This window comes from Pundamilia nyererei, unplaced genomic scaffold (assembly GCF_000239375.1).
Source record: "Pundamilia nyererei isolate P.nyererei 1_Seehausen unplaced genomic scaffold, PunNye1.0 scaffold00044, whole genome shotgun sequence".
NCBI lineage: Eukaryota > Metazoa > Chordata > Actinopteri > Cichliformes > Cichlidae > Pundamilia > Pundamilia nyererei.
In genome coordinates, this window is record NW_005187445.1 from 1,319,095 (window position 1) to 1,332,605 (window position 13,511).

Consider the following 13,511-nt stretch of genomic DNA (forward strand, 5'->3'; position numbering starts at 1 on the left):
GCCTTCCATAAATTAAGAAAAAGGAAACAAAAAGACTTGTTGGTTCTCGAGTTTTCTTCATTTTTTCCTTTTTTTTTATTATTTTACAGCAGAAAGAATATAAAGCATTCAGAAAACATCTTCCATATTTTAAGGGCAATTCAAAACGTTTTGCATGGCTTCAGCAGCTGAAATCTCTTTTTTTTTTTTTTTTTTTAAACATATCCATCGAGTCAGTGACGCTTGTACATGCACAATTACAAAAATAAAACTTACAAACAAGAGAAGGGGAGAAAAAGGAGGAAAGCAAAACACATTAGGAGAACCAAGAGGACATGAAACTTTTAAAGATAGGGGTTGGGAGCGGAGAAAAATTGGGTCACATAACAGGGAAAGACAGAGAGAAAGACAGCTATAGAGGAGAGGAAAATAGATCTAACACTAGTTCACATGCAAAGTGTCGAGGACCCATGGCTTTCTATCAAAGCAGGGCCTTTTTTTTTTCTTCTCAGTTTGGAATTGATGAAAACGTGCAGTTCGGTAAAGGGTGCCATATAATTGCTGTCCATAAACTACTGAATGCTTGTCTTGCAATACTGGCATTTGCATAAGAGTAAGTCGACTACATGTGTCCAATCATTTTAAACTTTGCTAGGTCTATAAGGTCTCCACAAAATAGTTCTTTATTGCTCTGTGTCAACAAGTGGAATATACTGTAAATCTGTTTGTGTTCTGTTGTCCTGATGTGCCTACCTTTCTCTGGTTGGGGTGCTTCGGAAAAAGAAGAGGAGGAAAGGCAGATTCTCAGGTCAATTCACAGAACATCTCGAAATTAGTAATACTGTCAGCTAACCTGCCGCCCCATTCACAAATGGCAGTAAAAACAAGATTTAAGCTTTTCATACAGCTACACTCTTAATCATAAATACCCTCTACACTGTCACCTAAATGAATTATAAAGGCCTAAAGAAGTGGCCAAAGTTACACAATAATATGACAGCTTTCTACGAAAAAGCGTCAAATCATTTATCTTAAAGACATATACATAAACAACCATCATTTCAGGGCTCTAGTACTGTGTGTACTGAGGTTATTTTGAGGAAACTGTTCATACACTACAGCAAGCCGTGTTAAAGATTTCACTCTTGCACTGTTGAACCTGTTTGTCTGCTAGAAGGGGTTTTGAATTTCAGCTTCTCGTGCTGTGAATCACATGTCCTGCTCTGTTTCCTCCTCCCCGTTTTGGCACCCTGAGTAAAATACAGAAGGGAGGTGAACCAGTCCCTCAGTCTGGGTAAAAATAAATAAATAAATAATAACAATGCTGCCTTCACCACTCAATGTACAAGTGAAATTGACACCTGACATGTCAGCATGTGTGCTGTGCGGTGTCTTGTGCGTGTGTTTGTGTGTACCGTGTGTCACTTAGTTGCTATATATACTGTCACAATGTCTCTACCCTTGTCCTTTTGTCTTATTTGAAGTTGGGAATCTACTGATTAAAAAGGATTTTAAAAAACAAAAACAAAACAAAAAGTTAGAGCTTGTCTAAAAACAATCCCGTCCTCATGCTTTGCCATGAAATCATCAGTAGCTACTGAGTATTGATCACTGGCTCAATTAGTAGGTTTGCCCTTCAGTCACATGCCCTCTGTCTTTCTGAGTTCTGTGACACCTCAAACCAATGTTCATTGCTTTACAGAACAGTAAGTCCTTTAACAAGTCTATCTGACTACCGATTCTAGGAAAATAAGCATGCTTTAGGTGCACTTCTGTCACCCAGTTAACTATTTTACCCATGCAAGCATAATAAATCCTTCTCCTTTTTGCCGCAACATTGCATTGGCTACGCATTCTAACCACAGACTAGAGGATGAATGCAAGGCAACAAACTCCAGTAGTGGCATTTCTAAATGTGGTTTTTAACAAGCTGTTCCAACAAAAAATGGAAAAGAAGACAAAAACAAAGAAAGAAAAAAGCTAGCATGTTGACAAGCTTGAGTGCTGTATTATAAGTGTTGTGTGCAGGCATATAATTGTGGCTTTGGTGAGTGGAATGGTATAACAGTGGCGATCGTGTGTATTTATGTGGAAGATAGAGCACTGTCTGTGGGTGACCGCGTTCTCTCACATCAACCTCAGATACAATGCAAGTATTCTGAAACTGGATTACTGTTTTTAGGATATGAATATAGGCACTTCCTACATAAACACTCTGGAAATTACGTTTACATATCAGGTGACTGGAAAAACAACAGCGAAAAACAAACAATTAAAAAAACAGTGACTCAAGTAAATAAATTGGAAAAATACACATTTGGCTTAATTATAATTTAACAAACATGACAACAGTTCACTAAACAAAACTCAAGTTTTCCAGTGGCACTTGGCTGAATAATCACGTATCAATACTTGGATACAGGATAGACTTTATGGTGGTAATATATAATAGGGATTAAACAGCAGCCAACAGGCACCTCTGAACCAGCAGCTTTACTGTTGTTATCTCTCAAATTGTTCCTCCATCCCAATTACATTTTCTCTGCTATACTATCATTTTATAAATAACCCGATGCACAAAATGCATCTTATCTTTCATAATTACAAATGGCACTAGTGCACTGGTTTGCACTTTAGTTTCTGCAGTTGTTTGGACTCTGTAGTGAGGACAGTGACTACTTTCAGTGCCATCCTTCTGTTTAGAATCATTTTAGCACCTTTGACTGCTGGCACAGTTCATTTTGCAAACTTGTTTTCAGCTGCTTGGCAAAGAAATGTGGTCATGGACATAATGCTACATGTGGTTTTTAACGAAACGCGTTTTTCTGACATGGAATACAACATACAATACATTTAGACTCTGGCAGCCTTGATCCAGTGCTTTTAACCGAAACACCGTACAGAGAAACACCCGTCACTACTCGACTACGAGGAACAACTCTGAATTCTCCAAGTGTCGGTCGATGCAGCACATTGTAAATTAAAGTTTGCATGTTTACTCCCATCTTTTTCAGGGACAGAGTAACAATGTGAATTGTTTTATATGTCCACCACGGGCAAGGCTGCCATTTACAATCTTAAAGATCAGATAATACCTCAGCAATGAGAAATCAGCACATTCCATTTGCAATGACAACAAAAAAAGTAACTCAACTTTGTTACGGTGTGTTCGGTGATTGATAAATGCTCTATTTATCTGTAGAAATGGTGCACGCGTGACAGACTTAAATGCTTTCAGCACGAATATGACTTTCTTTGCAAACTGTGTACCTTAACGTTTTTGCGATCCTCTGCCAGTTTTGATGTGATGATCTTCAGTGCTAGTGTGTATTTCACTGGATGATTATCTGTTCTGCAAAAATTAACTTAATTTTCTTCTTAAGCTATATAGCATTCACATACCTTGGCACCATTGGCAAAAGGTTCTTGGTAGCCCAAAAGAAAGAAATGAAAATAAAATAAAATAAACACAACCATACTTGTTTTAAGATAATTTTGAAGACTTCTCCTAACACTAAATACAGTATTTTTTATTTTTTCATATTGCAATAATATCATGCTTTAGCAAAATGTTCTTCTCAAGAACAATCAAAATAAAATAAAATACTCTAATAGTGAAATAGTTTTAATTTTACAGAGCATAGCCACTACTGCTTTTGTTGTTTTTTTCCCTTTTGACTCTGTTCATACTTTTCATGCACATAGCTCATTTTTATCCCAGGTATTTACACTATATACAAACAATACAACCATACTTCTTAGGCATTCAAACGAAACTATACAAATATTCTGTTTTTGTCTCTTACCTGTTTTTGACCCATTTTAATGAATAAAATAATATATTTCTAAAATACAATCCCCCTTGGGTACATGTTTTTTTTTAATCCCTACGTACTTTCAGCCTTCTTTATATACAGAAATCGCTCAATTGTCAAAAATATGGATTTGTCAAACCCCTATTTTGGGACAAGCTTAGGGACCCCTCAAAGAATCTCTAAGACGTCAAGGCAATGTATGTGATCTTCCCCTCAAAAACCTTCACAGGCTCTGAAGTTCACTTCAAAAAAACAGTAATAACCTGCATGACCATAACCATTACAACACAAAATAAGCCAGGTTTTTTTCCACTTTGTAGGTTTCGAAGAAGCAATCAAACCAACAAGGCAAACCAAAATGAAATACAAAGAAATCAGACAATACAGGGATAGCTTCATCAATGAAATGTTGGAATTCATAGAGAAGAGTACAGATATGTGGACCAATAGAGTGGAAACAAAACCAAAACCAGAGGATAGGCTGAAAGACTAGACCAAAGCACACAAGCAAAGACTTTTCTTGCCAAGAAGTCATGCATTTTTTTTCTTGGTAGGATTTAACAACATATAGCCTGAAGATACAGATCACCAATACATTGGACATGATGGAAGAAATACATTGGACAGTGTGGAACAATTCAAGTAATAAAGTGACAATATATATATGATAAAGCATAGTTGTTTTTTTTTAAAGAAATCTTAAAACAAATATTTGATCCCCCATCTGCTTCAGTATGGTAAACCCCCAACTACATTCATTTGTAGCTCCACCTGTGTGGGTAGACTGGTGGGGTAGAGCACAGTGGGACAGGAGGAATTGTTGAGCTAAGCTGAATATTAATCTACAGCAGTGGATAGAAGTGGGCGTGTGGGTTATTAATATATTTGGTAAAAAAAATCCCTTCTTCAAATGAATTGATTGGTCACTTAAAAAATTATGAAATACAATTAGAGCTCAGAGTATTTCGGCATGGTCTCTCTGTCCTCTGAGATCTTCTGCAGCAGCCACAGTTTACACCTCTTGTCCCGCGTTTGCTTCCTTCACTGTCCAAATCCTCTTCATATTCAAAAAAAGACAAAGCAATCCATGAAAAAGTGCAAAAAATGCCAAGAAGCTAATGTTCTGCACCCCCACCCCTACCCTTTTAGTTTATAATCCTGTAGAAGTTGCCACTCTCCAACCAAAATCAAGTCAGTGGAAAGAATAGATATGTGAAAAAAATGCTGTTGTATATGTAATCGCAGTTGAACCAGTAACACTGCAGTAGTAGTAATAATTGCAGTGCTTGCATTGGTGGTGTTTCTTTTTTTTTTTTCTCTCAGTTTCTCTTGTAAAATGTCTCGGGTACAAACAAAAAAGAAAAGAGGAATCAGGAGAGTGATGTCACATCGCAAGGGAGCTCTTCTGAGGGGTCTCATGTTCCCTGGCCCTTTTCAATTCTTTCACCCTGGAACACAGAAAAAAACAAAGTGTCCATGAATGCAACAGCCATGATTTGAGTTTACTAAGTCACATACACATAAAAATATCAAACCAGCCCAGTAGTAGGAAGTACAGCCCATCTGTGAAAGGAAATGCTGGTCAGAATGCTTTCACTTTGTAATGAACAAAAGGAACTGTTATAGCATAATTACAGAGTCATTACTAGTAAAAACAAAATATTTAGAAGTGGGATTAAATGTGACAAAATAAATACAGATACATAAACAGTATTATCACAATATTGTTAATAATAATTACAGTTTTTCTCAGCTAATCTACCAGTATGTGGTATTCTGACAGATAGAATTATTGCTCAGTATCATTATGCCTAAAATCCATGCATTATTACACTAGATTTTATGAACAATAGCAGATTAAACAAAGTTAAACTTTCCACAAAGGACTGATTCATTATCAGTCAAGTAGTGCCTGTTACAACAATTAGCTTTACCGTAAAGGCTAACTTTATGGTAAACAACCACCACTTTGTAATGGATTTAGACTAGCTCTGGTTGGATTTAAACTAGCTCTGAGAAGACCAATACTACAACATGTATGTATTGAAGAGAAGCAGACTGTGATGCTGCATGATTAGATGCAGTGGTGGATCTTGTCATGCTGAGCTGGTATACTGCCTGGAGGTATGGATCCATTAAAGCTGTGTGTTGTTGTCCTGGTGTTAGAAATAAACTATTTTATACTATGTGGGGTTTTTTGTTTTCTGTAACGGCTTCAAACCTATATCACAGTACAGAGGACACACTTGCAATAACAGGTGGTAACATTAACAATCTAATCTGCTCTAAAAGCATGGTAACCTAGTTTTGAACAACATACAACTAATCCAAAAAAGAGTAAACACATGTAATCTTAATGTCTCAGAATCAGAGGTTAAGTTATGCATACAATATTTGCACCATTTCCCCATTTAGGTGAATCTTTTAGTACACTATTGGCTTATTTATTGGTTTGTCTTGATGATTCAGTGGGCATAACACAGCTTCACACAGTTTTAGTAAACAGAAGTTAGAGAGGGGTTAAATCCCCTCGCGGTCTGTCGAGTGGCTAGAAACATTGCACACAGTCAGCCAGCCAGACAGACAGCTACTTGAGAAACACCAGGCCCATAGCATGCCTAAAGGTATAAAAGCAAGGCCCATAGTTGTCACCACTTGTCATGCAGCAGAATAAAAGATGGTTGAGAAAAAGCCTCCTGTTCTCTCAAACTGCATAACCACAAAAAGCTGAAAAGAAAAAAAAACATAAACAAAAAGTAATTTCCAAGGAGAGAAAGACAGAGATAAAGAGAGTCAAAGTAGTATCTGTTAAGTGTTTCTGTGATTTTGTCATTCATAAGCAAGTTGTTAGTTTGATATGTTCTGCTCTAAATCTGAGCTTCTCAGTCCACCTGTGGCTCCAGTCGGCAGCCTTCATGCAAGCAGGCATCAAGCAATAGTGATGGATAATGAGGAAGGGTGGGTAAGGTGGTGGGAGAGAAAGAGCAAAAGAGAAAATGAGCGAGGAAAGGAGGGAGAGAATGCAAATGCTGAGACCTCAGGAGGAGATAATTGTATTATTAAAGAGTGAGACATAACAGGAAGTAAGAGAGAAAGAGGCATACGGAATAAACAGCGAGAAGGAGAGAGAGCGAGAGAGAGAGAGAGAGAAAGAGAGGCACGAACTGAGTTGCTGAGGCTGCACTCACCCGCTTGAACAGTCTATGGTCCATCAAGGGGCTTGGCATAAACAGCAAAACAATACCAGACAGCTATTAGCACACAGTAGGTACTGTGAAGGAGGGGGCGAGAACGGGTGGGGGCCAGGTATAGTGAGGGGAAGGGAGGTGGAGCTTAGGTGTTGGGGACATTTCTAACTACCCATTTATTTTCCACAAAAATAAAATCATTACACAGAGTTAAAAAAAATAATCTAGAGATGGATGAAAACATGGCAGCAATTTCTACAATGACTAACTGATCATCTCAATGAGATATTAATCTTTTAGGCCAACCGCTGCAGTAAATCTGACAGTGAACTCTATCTAGCCTATGTATAAATGAGTATGTTATCGTGTGTTTGAGACAGTGACAGAGCCTACCTGTGGCGACAACGTCGTAGGAACCTCATAATCTTCCTGGCAGCCTGATCCTGCCTCTTTGTGAGCAGACTACTTCTATGAAACACCAGACAGACAACAGCGTCTCACTGTCTGGAAAAGCATCTTTTGCAGAGCCACAGTTTAACTTTTATCTTTCACTGAAACTCTAAAAGGTGCCCATTTAAAACACACTACAATTAATAAACTGAAAATGACTATGAGTCATCTCCAAAGTGCTTAGACTTCTCTCATTAAAAGGGTATTTTCACAAAGTCAAGTCCAATAAATCAAGAACATCATTTTGTATAATGTAGTTTAACAAAGCGGTCGCTTCATTAATATAATGTCTCAGCTTCAGAATGAATAGATTCGAGTGATTCAGTTAATTCAGTACGTGGATGAACGTCTACCTTAGTTTGTGCTGCACCAGAGCAGCAGCAGCCCCGCGGTGGTGTGGCTTCAGCCTGCCAAACTCCTTGTAGCTGCGGTAGTATTGCTGAATGAGCACGGCAGCCCTCTTGCTCTGCTGGAACTTCTTCTGTTCGTGGTAGCTGCGGAATTTACTCTGGATAAGGATGGCGGCCTGCGTCATCTTCTTATAAAGTGCATACTGCCGACATGAACAAAGCAATACGTTACTGCTGACGAACAGTGCTATGGCTTCACACTGTGGAAGAACACAACCAACAAGTGTGGCGATTACATCAGCTGATGGCAATGAGAACATTTTACCTTCAAGGCTATCCATGTTAGCTTGTAGATGGGAAAAGGGAAAGATAATGAATGAAGTACTGAGACGTAAACGCTGATGTAGATTTGGCTATGTTTTGAAAACTTCAGACATTACGCACTATGGTGCCTACCTGTTTGTACTTCTTGTAACAACGTTGTATAACAGCAGCAGCTACCTCTTGTTGCTCTCTGAGCGGCCGCCCCTGTTGGAGAGTAAAGTGGTATAGGTCAGAAGTTTAAACAGAGCCCATTTTTGCCACAGAGGATATTAGTGGCTCTGTGTCCCTGAGGTCTCCTGGTGACATGGTTCACTAGCATGTGAATGCCACCCTGGAATAAGTCCACGCCTGGTGGACCAGACCCACGTGAAAATTGGGGAGGTTTTCGAGAAAGAGAGAGAGAGGGAGACAGAGAGACAAAGGTCCACCTCTGCATCAGCTGGCAGATGGGCACAACAGACGACTGTGAACGACAGTGAACAGTTTGTCATACGAAAACTTATTAAAAGTAGCTATGGGGAGGGTAAGGAGTTGAGGAATGGGATCGGGCAAGGGGAAAAGGACTGGTGTTTTGATAGCTAGTTTAAAACAGGCAGTAGCAGGCTCCATACGTCTAACTTAGAGAGAGAGACAGAGACAAAGAGGAAGTAGGAGAGCATTAGCGTAATTGTGTCTAAGTGCAGCAGGGACACAAGGGACAGTGCAGTCGTTCTTCTAAGCAAGGCCATGCTCTGCTCAAGCCACACCTTTCCCATGCTGAAACCACAGGGACATATTTGTATATATTTCTGTATATGTTGTAATGCGTATATTAGCAGAAGAACAGAGAATGACACAAAGATAGATATTAACCATGATTAGAAACAGTACATCTCAAGAAAAAAAATACATGAAATCAACCACATCAAAATCTTGCCCTTTACTACAACAAAGTACCATATGGAGTCAAACAAAAACAAAAGTGAACTCTTCAACATCTGGCCTGAAACCAAAAACAGTTTCATCTATTTCACACCAGTCCACAGCTTATGGCACCAGAGCACCGGGGCCTGTACCTTGTACTTGCGGAAGGCAGTTTGGACTAGGCGGGCCGCCTCATATAGCTCTCTCTGCTCTGGATCCGACAGAGTCAGCTGGGCCAGGTCTCGCTCCACTTTGCTGTTGGAGGCATTGATGAACTCACTCCAGTCAGCTGGGGAAGGAAGTGTTGACCTTTCCAGGGGGCCCTCTCTCAACGGAGACCCTCCGGGGCTCAAACTGGGGTTTGATGATGGGGTCAGGGGTTCATTATACAGAGATCTGAGGAAGGATAATGACACATATCTTCTCTTCAATTCTATATATTCTACAGTTTACATTAAGTCTAAAAGAAAGGAAACTATTTACCATTTTTACACTGCGTTACATCTTGCAGCTTTATAAAGCAATTCGACAACTAACAATATAACTCCTTGCAAACTCACAGCCAGTACACAAACATCTGACACTGCACCTTTCAAATCAGACGGTGCCTCTCTTTAGCTTGACATCCCATTCCTTTACACTTTCGGTTAATCCTTTATAGTATTATGTTTAAAGCTAGTACATTAAACTTAAACTGCAAGTTATTCTAAAAGCCATATATGTACAAATCTCTTTGGCTGTCTATCCATTAAATCACATAAAATCAGGTACCTTTAGACAAAGCACAGAAAAAAAGAGAAAATATTCAAACAGGTGGGAGGGCATACTAGATATGCAATATACTGGGTACTGCATATCCAGTTGGCTATATTTATATCTATTCCTTGCACCACGGTGAATCTTACCGTAGATGTATGATGCTTGGCAGCTGTTCTACGTCTCCCAGGTAGTTGGCCAGCCAGTTCATGGTGTTGCTGACCCCTGATGTGTCTAAGGGCACAGAGTCTGCAGCGGTGAAGTTCTCCCTTTTGATTCTCTCTGGCGTTGCTTCAATTATGTGCTCAGCCAGAGTCATCATATTTACCTGTTTTATTAAGAAAAAAAAAAGAAAACCCGTGAGGAGTCAGTGTATTTTTTCTACTGTATATACAGTTTGAGAGACTAACTATTATGTTTTACTATGGTGTAGTCATGCAAATTTAATTGTTTGGTGCTGCGACAATAATGCGGATTCAAGAGGGGAAACAGAAAGGAGAGAGGGATAAAAATGATGACAGTGATATTTCTGGAGGGTAAAAATAACACTTCATTTGTAAGAGGAGTAGTTAGACTGAATCCCTGGAACAATTCCTTGGCCATTGAAGTGGATCAATAAAGAGAGTTTATTATGCAGTGACGGGCATCGACAGAATGCCAGGCCTGGTGTATTCTGCCTGCTGAATGCAGGAGGCCAGAAAAAAAACTTACAAAAAAAAAATGGTGGTTGTTAGTGGTAGGTTATAATGCTGCAAAGCTTTCTTTAATGATGATTGTGTAGCTGTATTGTATGTCACCCTATCAAAGTGGTGCCACACCCTGACACGTGGTTTTACGCAAGTTTGCAAATGTTCTTTTTACTTTTATTTGAAATTTTATTTTAAAATGTTTTCTGAATTCATAAGATCTGCTAGAACTGAAACTTTTCTGCCAAATGTTACTTACTAAATGTGATGTGCCTTGTATTTGATATTGTATCAGATGGTACATCATTTCTGCTGTAGAATCTTTAGCAGCACCATCAATTGGCTCATACCAATTGACTGGTAATACTTGCCATGCTCTACACAATCAGCTGACCACATTGAATGTTTGTTTTTTTAATTATTACTCTCACCTGCAGGTCATCCATCTGTGTGAGGCAGTCCTGGTTCTCTAGATCCTCCCGATATGATAGCAGCTCTGAATCAGCCATTTCACTTTCTGACATCACTAGCATCCCTAACTGTTCCCGCTGCCGTAACCGATTGGCCAGTTTCTCCTTCCCCAAGCTGCTGCCTCCACTGACACCCAGCGCCTTCCTTCCCAAGTTGCTGCTGCTGGAGAAACTCTCTCTGGAGGTCCATCTTGTTGTCCCTGTGCTGCCTCCAGTAGACAGTCCTTTGTCTGAGCTCAGGACTTCTGAGGACAGGCTCTTAGTGCTCGAGGACAGCTTGTGCAGCTGTTGCTGCTCCAGGCTCAAAGGAACAGACATGGCCTTGTCAGGCCGAGTTTGAAACAGTTCTGGGTTGGGTTTATGTTTTTTAGCTAGTGGGAGGTCTCTTTGGCCCTCGGTGCTGTAGTAGTTGGAGGGTTCTGACCTTGGCCTTCTCAAGTCTGCAAAAAAAGAAAAGAAAAACACACAACACGTAACAATTAGCTGCAGAGCACACTAATAAACATTTTGTTTGTTATAAGCTGTTTTCACACATGCACTGCAGCTCGCTGGTAAAAAAGTCAGTGTGATGCTAAGTGAAGAGTGAGTGGGCAACATATTTTCTGACTCCTGCACACTCTATCCAGGAATCACTACGAACTAAACCAAGCAAAGTATGTCCGACAGCGAGAACGTATCTCAAGCAGACTGTTTCCTGTTCTCAGCTACATTGAGACGGGGCAACTTTGGACAATGCTCTGATCTGATTAATGTGTGAAAATGGCAACAGAATATCAGAAAATAAAGCATCTCACAGTCAGTGACTTTTCTTCCATTCTGCTAACCTGGATTGAGGCTGGTAGTGCTGGGTGTGGTTGTTGTGGTGGCAGGACATCCTTTCTTGCCACTTGGTGCTACTACACTGGTGTTTGCCCAGCTGACCATCCAGCTGTCTGTGGTGGGGGCATCAGGGGCTGGGGAAAAAGACATGCGAGTTGTAGGTGGTAGAGGGGCTGGCGGTTGCTGCTCTTCCCTCTGTAACTGCTCCAGACACTCTGCCAATTTGGTATGGCCACGTGAGCGGGCGATTGACAGGGGTAAGCGGCCCAGAGAATCTGGGATAGCTAGGGCACGTCTGTCCCATTTGTACAGTACCACCGCTGCCTCCAGGTGACCCAGCGCACAGGCCCACATCTAGATAAAATACAGATGGACACAAAAAAGCAGAAACAGCAAAAATGAGCTAATCTGTACCACAAGCCAGGGTTTTCTTCATTTTTGTTTGCATTGTCTTATGTTAAATTCAGTTCCCTTACCAGAGGCGTGCACGAGAAGTGATCCACATTGAGAGGGTCCACTTCTAACTCCAAATCAATGCTATCAGCATGCTTTGTACTGGTTGGTAAAAAAGGAAACAATTAGCATCTCACTTCTGTTTTAATGTGCACATCAATTACAGAACAAAGCGCCATTGCTCAGTACTAGAGAATTATGCTCTTACCGCCACTTGATGAGTGTCTGGATGAGGGTGGCGTAGCCCTGGCCTGCAGCCAGATGAAGAAGTGTCATGCCTCTGAAGGTCTTGGAGTGGATTAAATGCTTGGACTTGGCCCAGCAAGCTCTGCTCATCATCTTCTCGCAGACCACCACAACACGGCTCTCAAAGGAGCTGCTGGCTTGCGTTTGGCCAGATACACACTCAAAGACACAAAACAGCAGATCGTTATTGGTTGCTGCATATACTGTTTGTACGGTTGCTGTCCATGGTGACAAGCACAGTGACTGTCATTCAGCACAACACAAGGGGTATGATGTGGCTCTTTACCTGTGACTGGTTATTGTTGCCTCCACCGCCAGCTCCTCCACCACCTCCTCCACCACCACCTCCTCCTCCTCCTCCCCCTGTTCCTCCCCCAGCTCCACCACTCCCTGCACCGCTCGTTTGCTGGTGGCTGGCCATCTCTGCCATCCTCCTCTCCATCTGCTCCAAGCGCTCCAGGATAGACATTCTGAACTGGTTATCTGGGCAAAGAGAAAGACACAGAAAAACACATTGGCATACAATGAGGATCTGGTGTGAGAAAAAGAAAAAGATGTCTTGTGTTTGCTCGTACAAGCACAAACAACCCTGTATCCTGATAAGACAAACGATCGCACAGTATGCACCACAGCTGCACCAGTATGTTACTCTGAGGAGCACTAGAACTGTCGCAGTGACTTGGGGCTAATCATCGTCAGGCATACAATCAACCATTTAAAAACGAATGCACTAATGCCTACTTTTGAGGTGCTGTAAAGCTGAGGGAAAGGTAATTACTTTCAGCTATAATGCAAGACCTTAGGATCATTATTTATCACTCCGGAATGTAAGTGAAAACAAGTGCATCCATCATTCACTTCATCAAAACAATTGGCTTTACTAAAATAATCTGTAAAGCCTATCAATCACTCCTTAATGGCTTCCATCACTAAACTCCTGCTGCCATCTTTCTCACATCACTCAAACACCACTCCAGCAGACTAAGACAGGTTGAAAGATTGGCCAGAGAGCAGGGCCATTTTAAATTTGAACCACTCTTCCTCAGATGGATTCAGACAAGCTCGGGGGGGG

At 40.7% G+C, this 13,511-nt stretch overlaps 1 protein-coding gene across 1 annotated transcript in view; it reads right to left on the reverse strand.

Moving 5' to 3' along the window:
* Positions 1-5,132: 5,132 nt before the first annotated feature.
* Positions 5,133-13,511, reverse strand: part of camta1a (calmodulin binding transcription activator 1a) — a 272,046-nt gene continuing 263,667 nt past the window's right edge. Inside the window, exons 12-25 of the mRNA XM_013910458.1 lie at positions 12,836-12,922; positions 12,726-12,802; positions 12,402-12,598; positions 12,217-12,295; positions 11,746-12,094; positions 10,883-11,361; positions 9,915-10,093; positions 9,162-9,405; positions 8,239-8,310; positions 8,108-8,128; positions 7,786-7,985; positions 7,376-7,450; positions 6,983-7,013; positions 5,133-5,242 (exon numbers count right to left, since the gene is read on the reverse strand). Of these exons, the coding sequence (XP_013765912.1) occupies positions 5,210-5,242; positions 6,983-7,013; positions 7,376-7,450; positions 7,786-7,985; positions 8,108-8,128; positions 8,239-8,310; positions 9,162-9,405; positions 9,915-10,093; positions 10,883-11,361; positions 11,746-12,094; positions 12,217-12,295; positions 12,402-12,598; positions 12,726-12,802; positions 12,836-12,922 (2,123 nt within the window). The 3' untranslated portion in view covers positions 5,133-5,209. The remainder of the gene's footprint in view (positions 5,243-6,982; positions 7,014-7,375; positions 7,451-7,785; positions 7,986-8,107; positions 8,129-8,238; positions 8,311-9,161; positions 9,406-9,914; positions 10,094-10,882; positions 11,362-11,745; positions 12,095-12,216; positions 12,296-12,401; positions 12,599-12,725; positions 12,803-12,835; positions 12,923-13,511) is intronic.